General features: G+C 45.9%; 2 protein-coding genes across 3 annotated transcripts in view; one reads left to right on the top strand and one right to left on the bottom strand.

Annotated features, from left to right (window-relative positions):
* LOC139049501 (uncharacterized) overlaps positions 1 to 17,158 on the top strand; it is a 125,135-nt gene that overhangs the window by 18,153 nt on the left and 89,824 nt on the right. The gene's annotated exons all lie outside the window — the stretch shown is intronic.
* Positions 1 to 17,158, bottom strand: part of LOC139049502 (MIF4G domain-containing protein B-like) — a 51,919-nt gene that overhangs the window by 14,118 nt on the left and 20,643 nt on the right. The window contains exon 3 of the mRNA XM_070525022.1: positions 6,624 to 6,804. Coding sequence (XP_070381123.1) covers positions 6,624 to 6,804 — 181 coding nt within the window. The remainder of the gene's footprint in view (positions 1 to 6,623; positions 6,805 to 17,158) is intronic.

Genomic DNA, 17,158 nt, shown 5'->3' with positions numbered 1-17,158 from the left:
AGAAAAAACAAAACTTTGCTTATAAATGTTCGCCATCCTGAAGTGTAGTATGTCGCCAAAAGTAGAACCAATTGCGGAGATCAAATGTTAAATTTTCAATTACCTACACTTCTAAACCACATAACAAATGAAAATAACATCGACATATCTGGTATGTCACTCAAAGAACTGTGTTTAGTATTTGTATACTAATGTGATACGGTCGCTTACATTTTCTTTACGCCTGCTCCGTAATCTCCTTCTGGAGCGACGTTCCATAACTCGCGCATGTGTTTCCTCTTAGTTGGTTGTATTCACTCAGCTGCACACTTTTATGCTGTGCCGTGTGCTAGGGCGTCAGGGCTCCTCAAGCTGTTCTCACAACTTTTACCTGTCTTTCTCGTAACTTTTTTTTCTTGTCGTGGAATAAAATTTTGATTCAATAACAGAGGAAACCTCTACCTGGAAACTTCAGTGAAAGCGACTACAGCGCAGAACCAGAAATAGACAAGGGCAAATCAGCAGATGTGTGAAAGTTAGGCTGCACGAATCTAAGCTGAAGGAAAAAAAAGAAAGGCAGGAAATATTTCCTTGCCTGCACAGCACTCAGTGCCGTTGCGTTGCACAGCTTGAAGATACGAGAGATATGGCCAAGCATCAGAGTTATTTTGCCAGAATAATTATAGAAACAGCAGCCGCAGACAGATGTCCCATCCGTAAAAGAAATGTCATACCTCCAGGAATTTGGGTAGTATGGCATCTAATGTTCCATTGTAGATAGTTTGTTCTCGCTTAGTGCTTTTCGAATCGCTGTGCCTTTGTTGCACGCCTGTGTGTGAGAGAGAGAGAGAGAGAGAGAGCGCTTGTGACTGTCCCTTTCCTGCTTCCTCCGCTGCAGTCTCTTTGCCGAAACATTAGCTCAAGTAGAAGACAAATCGCAGCCGTGGCCTCCCGATTCAGCGTTCTTGCCGGCTTCTTGATAGGTCACGGGTTTAAAACCACGGTGCCGCCGGTTATCCACGGGTTATAATTTGGCGCAATGGTACAAATAAAGGAAAGCCTAGTGTGGGGCCAGTGTACCATGACGCCTATTATAATCCGATGATCAGCGGCGGCAACGGTACATCGGCCCGACACTAGGCTTTCCTCAGGGGTGAAACGTAACGGGGTAGGAGTGCGTGCCGTGGAAATCGCGTAGGAACCCTGTCGGCACGCATAACCCTCTAGAGGCGGCTTTGCCGTTTCCGTTGCATCTATAGGGCGTCCGCAAACAGCTGGTGGGTGGGGACACCGTCTGTTCAACAACGGCAACTTTACAACAAAGTCTCAATCCGAGTACTTGTTCCAAGACAGTGCCCGTGTCGAAGTGTTAGATCCACGCTAACGGCCCCGTGGTTGAGAAGGAACGACTACGAACAATGAGGGAAAACCGCAGGGCACTGTCAAATGAAATTTATTGGAGGAAAACAAAAGTTAGGCAGCATGTTACAGTGCTCTAACACGACAAGTCGAAAGCCTGCTACACACGAGGTATTGCATGAAGTTATACGATCGGAGAAACATGACGAACCGCTCTGTGAAGTAAACGTATGGCGCTGTAGGTCGACCTCCTCAACGATACTTGCGAGCACCTAATGCGCTACCTAAAAAAGTCCTTCCTTCCTTCCTCCCTCCCTCACTCACTCCCTCCCACCCTTCCTTCCTTAAATTTTTTCCGTCACTGGACTAGACACCCCTGGATGCATGGATTGATGGATGGATGGATGGATGGATGGATGGATGTTATGAGCGTCCCCTTTGGAACGGGGCGGTGGGTTGCGCCACCAAGCTCTTGCTATTATACTGCCTAATATCCTACCTAGGTTAAACAATGAAAAAAAAAACTATGAACTACCACGCCCACATCTTCTGATCCCCTATTGCGAACTATGCTTTTGTACATCTCCGTCTTTTGTCGTTTCCCTACCTTTCTTCCACCAATCCTCCAATCGCCTCTTACTAATGTCTATTGCGGACATGTTTGCTTTACCACTACTCCCGCTGAACCCAAGGGCTTCAAGGAGGCCAGTGGTGCCTAAATCGACCGCTGGGTAGACGTCTTCACATTCGAATAAAACATGCTCCGTTGTTTCCTTAGCTTTACCGCAGCAAGCACATGCTTCTTCCTTCTTATTATCTCGCTTTATAGGTGCGTGTTCTAAGGCATCCCGATCTCGCTTCGAAAAGTAATGAGCTTCCCTTTGAGTTATCATAAATGGTTTCTTTCCTGATTTCGTTTTTTCCTCTGAAGTAGTTACTCATGGCAGGTTTATTTTCCATTGCCACCACACATGAGATTAATTCAGCCTCTCTGACTTTCCGCTTGACCTTCTTTGTTGCTGTGTTGCCCACCCCACAGGCCGCATACTTGCTGGTAAGCTTCCTAGTTCTTTTCCTCCACTGTGAATCAATGTTTTTCCTGTACAGATACCTGAACCCTCTCAGCCCATTTGCTTTCTTCCATATGCCTCAGCCGTTCTTCATAGTCAATTTTACTGCGAGCTTCCCTCGCTTGACAACTAGTCCAGCCCATATCACCCTGCACAGCTTCATTTGCAGTCTTCCCGTGAGCGCCCAATGCGAGGCGACCCACTGACCTTTGGTTCCCATCGAGTCCTGATTGTACCCCTGATTTAAAGCAAACAACCGCATTTCCAAAAGTAAGTCCTGCTACCATTACACCTTTCCACGTACCTCGGAGGACCTCGTACCTATTGTATCCCCATAGCGCTTTGTGCTTCATTATGGCTGCATTTCTCTTCTCCTTTACTATTATGGTTTCTTCGTGTGTTTCCAAATATCCATTGCCTTCATTTATCCATATACCAAGGTATTTATATTCTGATACCCGAGGTATTTCTTGGCCCCGCATCTCCACTGTCTGTTCACTGTTTTCATTGAATACCATCACACCTGATTTTCTCACACAAAATTTCAAACCTAAATTGTTGCCTTCCTGTCCGCAGATATTAGCACCTTTTTTCGAGTATGAGCGCCGCCTTTTTCGGGTATGAGCCAGTGCAACGAGCCACGTAAGCCTTTTACCCTAATAAGGAACAAGAATAAACAAGAGCGATAGCCTAGCGTTCGTGTTCTGTTGATCATCTGCATTCGTCAATTTCGCGATGTCTGTTACCCTCATCACGAACAGTCGTTTTAACGCGATAGTGTTAAGGAGCCCGTGTCGCAGAAAATACGGCGTCGGTGTCCGGCGCCCCGCATCGGCGTCGATGGACGTCGCTTCGTCAAAAGGATTTTCTTACCACGTATAGCCAGCCAAGCAATTGGAAGGAAAGTATACGCAAGGGATTGACTGAACTAATTCCTGAAACTAAAATGCACACAAAAATCGTAAACCACGACTTGCACACAACCTGCAGACGTGATAGCTCTCGGACTGTAATTTGAATATACGAGAGAACATAATTCTGTGACACGAAAACTAAAGAAAAACCACACACACAAACCGGCCGCGGCGTTCACAGACCGGCTGCGGCGTCCACCATATTGAGCGCGCCCGGTTCCTTGCAATCCACTGGCGCTCGGCTCCGCCGCATCGCTACCCGCGCATGAGGCCGTGTTTCTACCACAAAGATTGCCTTCTTGCATAGCGTTCGCGGCAAGCGTTTCACGTTAAACATTACGGTTACATACGCTGCAATTGCCGGGAAGCGTGAGAAACAGTCAGGGATCTCTGAATGCTAGCGCGTTCCGCTGTTAAAGGCGAAGCTTAAGCGTCCATGTTTTTTTGGACGTCGTCAGCGCAATGTAGCAATGACGATGACAGTGCGGGGACGACGGCACGACGAGAGTCGGGCGACGAAGATGGAATGACAAAGATAGAAAATCTATGACATCACGCCCATGGTACGGCAAAGAATGCATATCGACTGCGTGAAGACGACATCATGGCGAGGGTCGGATGAAGAAGCTGGAATGGCGACGACGGGCCAACCGCGACGGCATCACGACCACGAGCACGAATCTACTTGCCCAAGCTATTACACAACTTTGTTAACTGGTGCGGCGTGAAAGGCGCGATGATGACCGCACGATGAAAGTGAGTCAGATGACGTAGCTGGAATGACGAGTGTAACTACCACGACAGCATCAGGCCAGTGGTGTGGTAACGAATGCATGACGACTGCGTGAAGACAGCATGGCGGTCATGGCTCGACGAGGGAAGCGTGACGGAAGCTGGATGACTCAACTGTAACGACCACGGCTTCACAAGCACCAGCACATACCTAATGACCCAAGCTATTTGACAACTTCGTTCTCTTGGTCGGCACGAAAGGTTGGACGACGATGGCAGGAGAGTGCCGGACGACAGACCAGGAATGACGGAGACAGAATGACAATGACGGCGTCATGAGAGCGGAACGTTGACGAATGCGTGACGACGAAGCAAGACGAGAGTCGGATGACTAAGTTGGAGTGACTGCGATGAAGTGACCACACGACAGGATCACAACCACCAGTACATACCCAGCGGTCTAAGCTGTTAGACAACTTGGGTCATTTGGTCGGCATGACGCACACGCACACACACACACACACACACACACACACACACACACACACACACACAAAGGGGCTACTATCCAAGCCTCACGTGCGAATTTCTACAGTGTGAAAATGACGTCCTTAGTGTTGCAACATAGGGGTGCAAAATATCCAGCAATTATGATCGGGAGAAAGAAAACTTTCGTTTTTTTGTTTCAGGAAATTGAGAAAAATTGTAACTCCAGTGATAAATAGGTTATACTTATTATGCGAGCAGTAAAAATAATGACCCTTAAGAGGAAGCTTTAGCTCGGGTGCTACTAATCTAAATACATGTAAAAGGAGAATTCGTTTTTCTCGGCACCCACTGCACTGAATTTGACGAAGTTTGTTGCATTTAAAAGAAAAACTTGAAATCTACTGACTGTTTGTTTGAAATTCTTGATTTAGGTAGTCAATCCTTTATTAAAAATCGCCAAATACCGAAAATGTTCAGAAAAAGAAACAATCAAGTTTGCAGCTCTAAGCCAGCAGAGAAAAATTATATCACAATTCCATTATTTGCACCTGATAGTACATCTAAAGTAGGCAAAACTGATATGTTACACATTAATAAAAAAAATCTATAGTATTGAAATACAGCTTTTTCAGAACCGTTCTACAAAACGTAACAAATTCACGTAAGACACAAATTGGCATATCGAATTTGTCCGCTTTGAATGATCTAATGGATGTCGTTTATAGAACCGCGATATCTGTTCTTGATGCAGAGCTATTAATATATAGATTTCGTGCGTCTATTTTTTTTTTCGAACTTGCAAATACTTTAAAATTTCTTTAACAAAATTTACGCCCCTAATCGAAATCACGCTTCCAACAGTCACTATAATTTAGCTTTCTCGCTCAAACGCAACAAATTTCATTAAAATCGGTGCTGAGGTTATCTTAGAAAAGCGTTTCTTGCGTTTTACATTTGAATAGGCCGTATCTGAGTTGGGCCCGACCTAAAGCTTCCTGTTAAGTACATACGGTAATCACCTAGATACCTAGATAACGCGTAGAAAATGGAATGAACGCCTTGTTCTCTTTTTCGAAAGATCGCTAATCTGATAACTGAGAAAAAATGTTACTCAGCGTCCGCGTCGCTCTTGCTGGAAGCACTCGCATTAGACTCCATTGCGGCTGCTTCGATATTGAAATTTGTAAGTTGACAAGCTTTCGAACACGTTTATGAGCCTGTCGTGAAGGTTGTGACGAATATTTCCGAACAAAGACCAGTTTCGTTCACAACTGGTAGATGGCCAATCTATCTGAAACAGCCTAGGCGCTGCAAGTGACCGCGCCTGACTAATGCAAGGGCCTTACAGCAAAGTAGACGCCCCCACGTGCTTCGCGAAGTCCCAGACTCCAGTCCCGAACCAAAACCCAGAGGGCGTCCTGTATTCGGCTACTTTTGAAGCTACGCCATGCTTTTGTCGCGGGACTGAGAGCTAATAACGAAGACACTTCAGAACTGTGCTGCCATTTTCTTGAGGTCGCAGCTTCTAGAACCATACGCTGGCTGCACAGCCGAGAATGGCAAATATAAATGTATGTAGAAATTGTAACGTTTTCTTTTCACCATCTCTGTGCTGAAAAAAAAAACGGGAGAAAAAAAGCGTCTTTTCCCCCGAATCCTTCCGGGTTTTTTAGACGCCATTACGTCTCTAATCCAACCTACAGAGGCTACCCATGTGGGACTTGTCTCCAAATAATATTCGTAGTATATCTTACGTACATTTGCATTATTTATCGCTGCAATTTCTCTAATTGCAGGTCATGATAGACATATGTTTATCAGCGTGACAGCGTTTCCCACAGGAACGCATTGAGTGCAGATCGTGTTAAATAATGGAAATGGACGCAAACAGACGGTCACGTTCGGGGAGATGTGCGCAAGTTAGCAAGTTACGGATATCCGCGGGCCCCTGATGGAAATTCGAGGATATCCCCACTAATGTTTCGTCCGCAGGGTCGCTGCGGTATGAAATTCTTGCGTTTTTTCCCCCCTGTATACCGCACCAGTACATGTTACTTTTTTGAAGTACGGAAGCTCGTACCGCTTAGAGCTTTTTGTACTATGCTGAGGCGCTGGCTTGTCGATGCGGCAGCCCCGTGCTCTTCCTTGCGTGACGTCTCGTGACCCGAAAGACTGCGGTCCGCGCCCTCGCCGCTGCCGGTCTCACGCTTTCGCCGCTGCTGCCGCGTTCGACGCTCGCTGGCTCTGGACGGTGGCGCACGCTGCGTGAGGAAGCCATAGGGAACACGCGTTGTTTTTTAATTTGCAGTAGCAAGTCACACGCACGCTCGAGAACAAAAGTACACGGACCACAGGCTCACCGGAAAACTTATTTCGTTCGTAATTCAGGCGCTCAACAGCGAAATTGAGCGCAATAGAAAGTTTGCATAGCGAAGTTTGGGCCAGCAGTCCTCCATTTCAAGTTACATTCATAGGCGGAGAAGCGGATTGCATTTGTCGCGAAATCCCCTGTTCCATACACTTTTGCCCGTAGAACCACACTAGAGATGCGCTTGCGCCGTCGCCGTGCTGTCCCGGGTGCGACGGCGCATGCGCAGCCAGCCTGCCCGCCCAGCCGCTTGGAGAAGTTGGAAGTGTTTGATCCGCACCGATGGCACCGGCTGTTGGAACCTCAGTGCTGACGCCCGTTATTGCAACTGGGTCGCAAGCCCCAAGGGTAGCGTAGGCCTGGCGGCCTGGGGCACACTGGAAGCATCCGAAGGTCCCAGCAAAGCATGAGGCGACTGCTAACAGAACAACTTGTTTATTCTAGCATCGCAAAGAGCGGGCGGTCAGGTCGACCGAAGTAGAGAGACGGGAGAGCACGTTACTCAACAGCAGAAATCGGAGCCTCTCTCCAGGCGTCCGGGGGCAGCTGCTCTTATACTCTCGGAGTTGAGAGCAAGAGGGAAGGTCATGGGACGACACCACGTGACAGCGGCGACGGACGGACTGATAGACACGTTGGGACAAGGAGGTGACGCATCAGCCGGGCCGGCGCCGGACAGACCTCCTCGCTTCACACTGGGGGAGCTCCTTTCCCCGGCTGCCGCGCTTTGACAAGCGTGGGCACACACACACACACGCACACACAAAGACACGTGGCACTGAACATGCCGGGACGCGCTCGGCGGGGCGCGCTCGCGGCCGCTCCGAACGGGCCAAAATGTCCGCCGCTTGGAACGAAGCTCCGGCGTACGTTGCATCCGCGCTGGCTTTACCGCGCGTCGTAGGCGAAACGTAACAGAAGTAACGTGATCTACTGTGACTGCGAACGCAAGCAGCTAAGGCGAGCAAGCTTGTGCCATAATTCCGCTGCCTTCTCGCGCGCCTAGTGTTGGAGACGACTTGATCTGTCGAGTTTCCGAGGAGCGGCAGCATGGAACGTTCACTTCGGTACAAACACGCGCGCTCTTCCTTGCAGGTTCTTCACGTTAGGCCAGCGTTGGGAGTGCGAGTGCTCGCGGTTATCGAGCGCGCTGTTGTTCACGTGTGCCTTTGGACGCGTGACACCACTCGTGTTCAGTTAGTAAGCGAACGTCTACCGCTGTATATACTGCCCATAAAATGCAAGACTTGCTTCGTGGAATATTGTAATGCATTGCTGTTCCTATCAACGATTCTCCCTTCAGGCGAAACAGATGTTTTGGCCAGAACTGAAAGTGCTTTAGCAGCAAAACTTTTTACTCGAGCTCGAACACTGAAGAAATACGAGCTTTGAATATCGAATCGAATACTCCCATAATTCGGAAAGCAAAAGTTGGAAAAGAAGCAAAAAGCGCCAAAGTGGCGGCAAACAATCTGGAACGGTATCACAAGGCTTTTCTTTAGTAAGTTCCACATTTCATTCGCCGGCCGCCGACGCTTATCACATGTCTAACATTGCAATTGGCTAGTAGCTCCTCTTACAAACACTCCTAACATGTCAGCAGGGAAAGAAGACACCGACCAAAAAAGTGTGGTTAACAAATTTTAGACATTTCAGCTACCATATGGAAGCCATGTTGTCTAAAAAAAACAAGGCTGCTTAATCAAACATTTTCTTCCTAATGAAGTGATCCAGCGCTACTTTTTTTAACGAGGACACAGAGAAACATGATTGGACGGGTGCTTTTGAACTGGATTAGCGCTGGATCCAGTAATCCAGCGATGGATTAGTGCTCGATTACATTCTTAAGAAAAAAATAATCGAGGAATACGATACTTAATAAGGCGAAATTTGGGCTAAGCGGCATACGTGTTTTTATTTCGCGAAATATTGGCAGCAGCAGAAAATTTGTCTCGTGCGGCACACAGCAAACGGAGTGAAGAGAGGCGCGACTGCCTCGCTAATCGGGAGATCGCGAGAGGCAGCGCGTGGGTGACGCATGGGCGCGATTCACAGCGGCGCGATTCACAGCAGCCTCCGCAGGCAGACTTCCACTCGTGCAGCGCTTTGTTTCCGTATATGGTATCGATTGACGCGCTCGCCGCATGGCATCGGCGAACAGACGACAGCGTGCTACTCTGGCGCCATCTCGTAACGGTTGGCGCCGCAAAGCCCGTCTTGCGCGGCGCTACGCTTTTCTTCTCACTAGTGTTCCTGTATATGCTCCCGCAGGGAGCAGAGTTGCGCATAGGTCCGCCGTCGTGCTCCAGCTCTGCAGCGAAGCCACTCCTCGCGCGCGCAGGAGCCAAATGCCGCGCGGTGTTCCGCCTTTTTCTCTAGTGGTCGCGAGCTACAAGCCCCAATTGTTCGCAGGCGCTTAGCAAAGGGCACTTCTTAATGCAGGCTACGCTCGAACGAGTCATTCATGCAGCCGGAGGGGGTGGGCTTCCAACCAACCGAAACTTTGTATGTACCTATGTAAACACGCATATACAAACACACGCACGCACGTACAAATAGGGGGTAGGACCGCCTTCGATTCCCCAAAATAAAATACTCCCGTGGCTCGAACAGCTCCAAAGTTCGCTCGCAAACGCGCAGTACGTCGCCACAAAAAGCGGTGCAATGATTTTCAGCATGCATATGAAGTTGTCTTATCATGGTCAGAAGGCAAGAAATGTTTTAAAGAGTGTTTAAAGAAAACTTCACACACGTAAGGTGGACACTAAGCGCATCTTGGCTGCCGAAACCAGCCGATTAATGACCATTGCCAAGAGAGCTATCGTGCCTGCAGTTATGTCAGTGACCGTTAACAGAACGTCATTTATCACTAACCATCGTTCACAACAGCTGCACGTTTTCGATACATGCGATGCAGACACAGATTCAAGCGCATTTCAAATGTTCACATGCGCACATTTTAAGCAAAGCTTACTTTTACGATTAATTCATACCACAGACTAATCAGGTATTTTGTAGCAGCAAATCTGCAAGTAGAAAAAGATTCAAGATGCAAGATGCAAGAGCTTCTAGATCAAATTTATTTCATACAAGGGAATGCATGAACGGCTGCTGGAAGCAGGCCAAGTGTGCTGGTTCTTGGAACCGTGGGGGCAGAATTCAAAGAAACTGGAAAGGCAACAAGCTATTAAGAGTAACAACAGGATATTTTTATTGCACTAATCACATCAAGATGGCAAACTTGCAGAGTAATTATTCACACAGTGCAGACTGTAATATGGCAACACATTTTTCTTGATCTCTCACCACTCAGAGAAGAGCCAGTAGTTGAAGACACTGTATCAAGTCAATGAAATCATTGAAGCAGGCTTTGGCCAAAAAGCCAAGTTACAAAGCTTTGTGACCTATCGCATCAGAGGCAAGGAAATTTTACGTCATTCAACAGTGCATTCACTCCACTCCCGCCCACAGGAAACAGCATTCACCAAAGCAAAACGTAGATTTCCAGCATGTTTAATTGGACAAGTTTTGTTCCACTGGCACCGCGTAGAGCGCTTTACCGCCTTCCGTGCGGTTTGTGCAGTATGGTGCGCTGCACCCCGTCATACTGAAATACAAGTGCCAGTACGATGTGTTTCGTATCACCACAGGACATCTATAGTATCACTTCACCAAGGTCCTTGACTTCACATCGTCGAATACTGTACCTGAAACCCGCAGCTGCGCCTCTGAACGCACGATCGACGGTTTTCTGATTGCAATGGCGATGGCACTGGCGGAAACGACGAGTTCGTATGAGTCGGCGATGCGCCCGTAAAGTTGGCTTCGCAGCGGCGCGTATCATTTGACGTCATTTTTCGCGCTCGGCCAGTAGCGGTGCGAGCGGCGCCGGAAAAGTTATGCGCAACTCTGCTCCCTGCGGGAGCATATACAGGAACACTACTTCTCACGCTTTCGCCATAACTTCCTCCGCCACTTTCCTCCTCGCTTTCTCTTAGCTATCGCCGTCTTTCATCTGCCGCTGCGTTCCGCCTTCGCTATTTAATCCTTCGCTGTGCTCGTTCACTCAGGCCCCGTACACTCTCAAGTTCAACAAATGGCCACAGAGGGCGAAAAACCAATCGAGGCGCGTTTCAGCGTAAGCGCGCAAGTGGAGCTACTGTAATTTGGTCGAATACTTTAATTTGTGCTTTCTCTGCTAGGGGCGCTGAACATGCTGAATTTTTTACTTTACACAAACCATTGACATAAACAATCGAGGCGTCTAAGGTTGTTTTGATACCTCAGGCAAATAGGCAGTTGATTTTTTTAAATTTGATTGTTGAAGCTGCTTTTTAGTCATAGCGTCAAGGTTTTTGTACTTGATTAACCACCGGCAGCCGACAGCCTATTGGTATCGATGTGTTTCCTGGCCGTTGGCGTTCGAATACTGCGGCGGTAAAACCGGTAAAACATTTTCGAAAGCATGCTGGTTTCGTCTGCGAGTCATTACATTGACTTGCTGTAAAGAGGTCTACTCTTGGCAAAAAATAGTGCCTCATTTTGTTTAGGCGTTGATTATCATAATGAATGCGGCGGAGGTTGAGGGAGTCCGCTTGAAGGTACGTTTTTATGCCGTTGATCTCCATAACACCGTGAGTACGCAAACCGATGTCACAGAAGACCCGATGCATCATTGTGTGTTCTCCGTCATCGCTTGCTTGCTGTACGCCTACTAATTCTTCATTTCTTCAAGTGTTGTACCCTCCTTTTGTTCTTGTTCTCTTGTGCTTCACTTACCAGTATGTCGTTCCGTCAGCTGTAATGCGCATTTGCAAAGCCAATACGTTTGATAAGACGCAGTGGTTATCATAATTTCACTACACATGTATTAAGCTGGCACATATGTTTCAGATTGCACGACGTTGATGCGGAGATTAGGATAATTATGACACCCGTAAGGAAGATGCAGCTGACGGCCGTAAGCTGTTGCGTTCTTTCGGCCAAACTACCCTGCCTGGTAGTGCTGCAATGATGCTGTATAAAAGTGACACGCGGTGACAGGGAAATTATTATACTTAGCAGCCGACCGTACGTTTTGTAACTTCGGTCTTCTTTCTTGTGCGTTTGTGCTACCCTTATTAATGAGCCATTTCTTGATTATGTTCTTGACTATGTAACCGCGTTTGTGTGGATGCGTAGACGTGTGCTTTCTGTTTGTACTTGTAAAATGCAAATAAAATATTTTCAGGCTTACTCAATCTTTGGCGTCATGTGCGTTTATTCCAGTCGAGGCCATCGTGCCACCTGGAAACCGCATTCTGTCAGTAGCCCTACACGAAATGCAACAGCTGGTGCGCGGCGGCACAACTCGGGGTAACGGCGGTGTAATAAACGAAAAACCGCTCGGGATGCCCTTAAAAGTCAGTTCAGAGTGTGCCTTAACTCGATATGACTCAGCGCTACATGTATTCTGCTGCGCTTCGATCGCGCTCCCGCCAGTTTGGTTGCTGTGTGGCAAACGTAACGCCTACATATACACATAGGCGCTACGTTTGCCACACAGCAACCAAACTGGCGGGAGCACGATCGAGGCGCAGCTGGCGCAGCAGCCAGAAACCCAGTAAAGCCACAGAACACCTGGTAAAGCGGGTGCAAAACCCCGTTTCCGTTTCCTGTTGTACAGCGCCACTGGTGGTCGCATACTTTAGTTCACGACGCCACCGCTACGCTTATTTCCGTAGCACTGTGGAAGGTACGCAGGAACGGGCAGCTACGAGCTGCGCTCTCAAGTGCATCACCAACTAGCCGCGCAACGTGTTTTCTAAATAAAACACCCACGTGTGCGCTTTCCTGGTACACATAGTGTTCGAGTCCGACAACGCTGCATCGAATTCTACTATGACAACGTGATCTCAGCCTGTCTGAGGCGAGCAGTTGAACTACCCGAACGGCTGTAAAAGCATTGGGGCTTCTTGTTGCGCTAGCGTGTCGCCGTCAAGTCACACGCTTGTGTCGAAGTGATACCACGTGCTGCCATCAGTGGGCACTTATTTTCTGCGTTTCTTACACATCTCGCACCTCCATGCCGCCCGTATACTGCACACCGGTACTTTATACGTCCCATCTACGGGCTCTTTGTTTGAGGTAATCGGCGGTACGTGGTGTGCAAAGATGGGAACGCCGTGCTGGCGCTATATTCCAACATGGCTAGTTTTGAACGTTGCGTAATCTGTAGTTGCAGAGACGCTTTGAAGTGAGAAGCTGCAAGAAGCGTTTGCTCCCTTCTGCCGGCGCTCTTCATCACGACAGTGTTCTGACAGCGAGTTCGCGGCCATCGAGCGAGACCTGTTCGTGTTTGCCGGCGTGGGTGCGACACCATGCTCATTAACTTAAGTAGCAGCGAGTGTTTACTGCAATTTATATGAACGATAAAACTACGAACCTTACTTTGTTTAGTTGTCTGATACTTCGCTATCGCTATCAATGTTTCGCTTTTCGGGTGACATTGACTTTTCTGTAAATCCGAAGCTTTTGGAAATGCATGGAGGAGTGTTAGAAATTTAATTCATTAAAATGATAAAAAAATTGCAAGTTCATCTTTCGTGGTTAATGGGACCACGAAACCCCGAAAAATGGGACCACGACCACAGCATGGAGGTCTTACCTAAAAAAGATGATCTCTGTAGCCTAATACATGATTGTGATGCTGACATAATTGCATTAACCGAAACGTGGTTGACGAGTAAAGTAACAAACTCTGAGTTATTCTACTGTAATAAAAAGTATAATATTTACCGTACTGATCGCGCTAACACACTAGGCGGTGGTGTTTTAATTGCTGTTAATGAATGCTTTGACTGTTTCCCTGTAGCCATATCATGTGACATTGAATGTGTATGGTGCTGCATTTCTGTAAATTTCAAAAAGGTTGTGATTGGTGTTTGTTACCGACCACCATCATTAGTCCCGACTTTTTGCGATAGCATGTACGATTGCATGTGCCAGATAAGTGTTAGCTTCTCCGGAGCGCCAATATTACTTAAGGGCGATTTTAACTTCCCGAATATTTTCTGGTCAAGAACGTGTCCTTTATTAAATACAACTTCCGCAGAATCGAAGCATTTTGTAGAGATATGTGCTAATTTCAACTTGGTTCAGGTAGTTACTTCCCTTACACGTGTAACGAACACCACATCATCTCTTTTAGATCTTGTTTTAACATCATCAACAGATATATCTAAGGTTACACATTCACCCGGCTTGAGCGATCACGACGTCTTGCATTTTTTCATTAGCCTGGCAATTCTACCGTCCCAAAACAGTATTAAAACCATTCGTGAATTTAAAAACGGCTACTTCACCGCTATCAACTACGAACTTGCTCTTTTCCTTGATAATTACCTTGCTAAAGTTGCTGAGCGCTCACTGGATACTAACTGGAATATATTCAAAGAAAAAATTCACGATCTTGTTAACAAGTTTATTCCGAAGAGGCGCGGTTTTTCGAATAACAATGCTTCATGGTATACTAAATCTTTGAAACGCCTATCTAACAGAAAAAAAAAACGTCTTTTTCGGACAGCTAAGCGGATGGAAAGCCAGGCTAAATGGTCTTCTTACAAAGAAGCTGCCTCGGCCTACTCATCCGCGATAAAGAATACAAAATTTTGTTTTTTCAATAATACCCTTCCGAACATGCTCATAAATAATCCAAGAAGCTTCTGGAATTTAGTAAGGCCTAGTGCATCGAAAATCATATCACTTAGCATGTCTTCCGGTGAGCCTATACCTCGGCAGCACTGCGCTACGATTTTAAATAATGCATTTATAAAAGCTTTCACTCCTTCAGCACATGATAGCGACCTTCCAAAGCTACCATGCTGCAATTTTGTTCCTATGGATCCCGTAATTTTTAACTCTACTGGCATAAACAAAATAATAGAGACTCTTAAACTTACGTCTTCTCGTGGAATAGACGAAATCACTACGAAATTTCTAAAAAATACTAGTGAGTATTCCTCTATCATCTTAGAGAGCATTTTTTCACAATCATACCTGTCTTCATCCCTGCCTCATGACTGGAAAACAGCAAAGATTATTCCTAACCACAAATCTGGCGAAACTCAAGATCCTTTTAACTACAGGCCCATATCGATTACCTCAGTACCGTGCAAAATTAAGGAGCACATCATATTTTCTAACCTCGTCAACGTTCTTGAAAATATTTTTTTCTCTAACAGTCCGCATGGCTTTCGCAAATTTTTTTCTTGTGAGACTCAGCTGGTAACTTTCACTAATGACTTACATGTATATCTTGATAGCGGTTTTTTGACTGATTGCATATTTTTGGATTTTTCTAAAGCTTTTGACAACGTGAAACATGTACTGCTACTACACAAACTAAGCGCACTCAACATTGACCCGAGAGTACTCAGCTGGATCCAATCGTTCCTTTCTTCTCGTTCCCAATTTGTTGTAACTAATGACTCCACATCTCACGCGGCTCCAGTTGAATCCGGTGTTCCACAAGGGTCTGTTCTTGGTCCTCTTTTATTTTTAATATATATTAACGATTTACCTGATAACATTTCCTCACAAATTTGTTTATTCGCTGACGACGGTGTTATATATCGAAAAGTGACTAATGCATCTGATATAGCTACCCTTCAATCCGATTTAAATAACATATCTAACTGGTGCCTCACTTGGTGCATGGAACTCAACATTAATAAATGCAAATCTATGCGGATTTCTCGTTCTAACAACTTGCCCTACCTACGCCCTTAATGACTGCCCCCTTCAATCCATTACATGCCAGCGTTATCTTGGCATTCATATAACTAGCGATCTTTCTTGGAAGCAGCATGTACAGTATGTAATATCTAAAGCTAACCGCTCTTTAGGATATTTGAAAGAAATTTTTCGCTTGCGCCAGTTTTATTAAAACTGGCTGTTGTACACGACATACGTCCGCCCCCAATTAAAATATGCCTCATCCGTGTGGAATCCTCATCAGATCACATTAATTAACGAAACTGAATCAGTGCAAAATCGCTCGGTTCGTTTCATCTTCGCTAACTGCCATCGCACTGCTAGTGTTAAATTAATGAAGAGTACCCTTCAAATTCCATTATTATCTCTTCGCAGAAAAGAATCACGCATTTCCCTTTTTCATAAAATCTACTACCACAACGCATCTCTTCGCCCTCTTTGGATCCAACCTGCGCCTTATTATTCGGCTCGTCGTGACCACTTACATAAAGTTAACGTACCCCGTCATCACACCGTCGCGTGCTCACAATCATTCCTTCCTAGGAATTCAGTCGACTGGAATAATCTAGCAACATCATTAGTAAGCATCAGTGACCCCACTCGCTTTAAGAATGCACTAATCAACATAAAATAATGTATGGTGGCAAATGGCATAATTATGTACTTATTCGTGAACATGGTCTGCTTGCTAAAGTGTATTCTTTCTGTATTTTCATGTTATGTAAGTCTGTTATTTGTTATGAATGCATTACATTTTTTCATATTGCTTTTGTTCCTTGGAAATTCCTTGAACTAATCCTGTATTTTTTACTCTTGGAATGTATTCTCGCCCCTCCCCTCTGCAATGTACAATTATGTACCTTGAGGGTATCATAAATAAATAAAAAATAAAAATAAATATAAATATAATATAGTATAATAAATATAATATAATAAATATAATATAAATAAATAAATAAAAATGGGACCGTAGCGCATCAGACAGCACACTCATGGGGCGTTTCTAGAGGCTGGACGGCTAAAATGCGCCAATGGCGCCAAAATGCACCTTGCGCCAATAAACCCTACACATCGTCCAAAGGCTAAAATAATCGTAATACGCTATAATATTCCGTTGTATTCGAATAACGACGAAATCTAACATCAATTTCTCGAATCAGATCCTCTGATTCGTTTGCGGAACTTCGAGCGTTCAGGCACCCCGGCTAAGTCAAAACCAATCGCTAAAGAGATAGCTATGACTCTGACGGTGTGAGGATATGACGCAGTCTACCACCTTTTCTTTGAGCTTCCATATATTCTGGGTGCCTACAAATTATGTGCCTGTATTGGGAGCATATAGGCGCGAAACGCAGAAATGCTTTTCTGAGACAACTCGCGAACCGATTTGAATGAAGTGTGTTGCACTTGAAGATTAAGATGGAGTCTACTGACTTACGATGCAAAAATTTTATTTAGGGCGTCAGAAATGTTTACATAAAGGAAAGATCATC

Source organism: Dermacentor albipictus, chromosome 9 (assembly GCF_038994185.2).
Source record: "Dermacentor albipictus isolate Rhodes 1998 colony chromosome 9, USDA_Dalb.pri_finalv2, whole genome shotgun sequence".
Classification (NCBI taxonomy): Eukaryota; Metazoa; Arthropoda; class Arachnida; order Ixodida; family Ixodidae; genus Dermacentor; species Dermacentor albipictus.
Note: the sequence above shows the minus strand (reverse complement) of the source record. Positions and strands in the feature narration are given on the sequence as shown.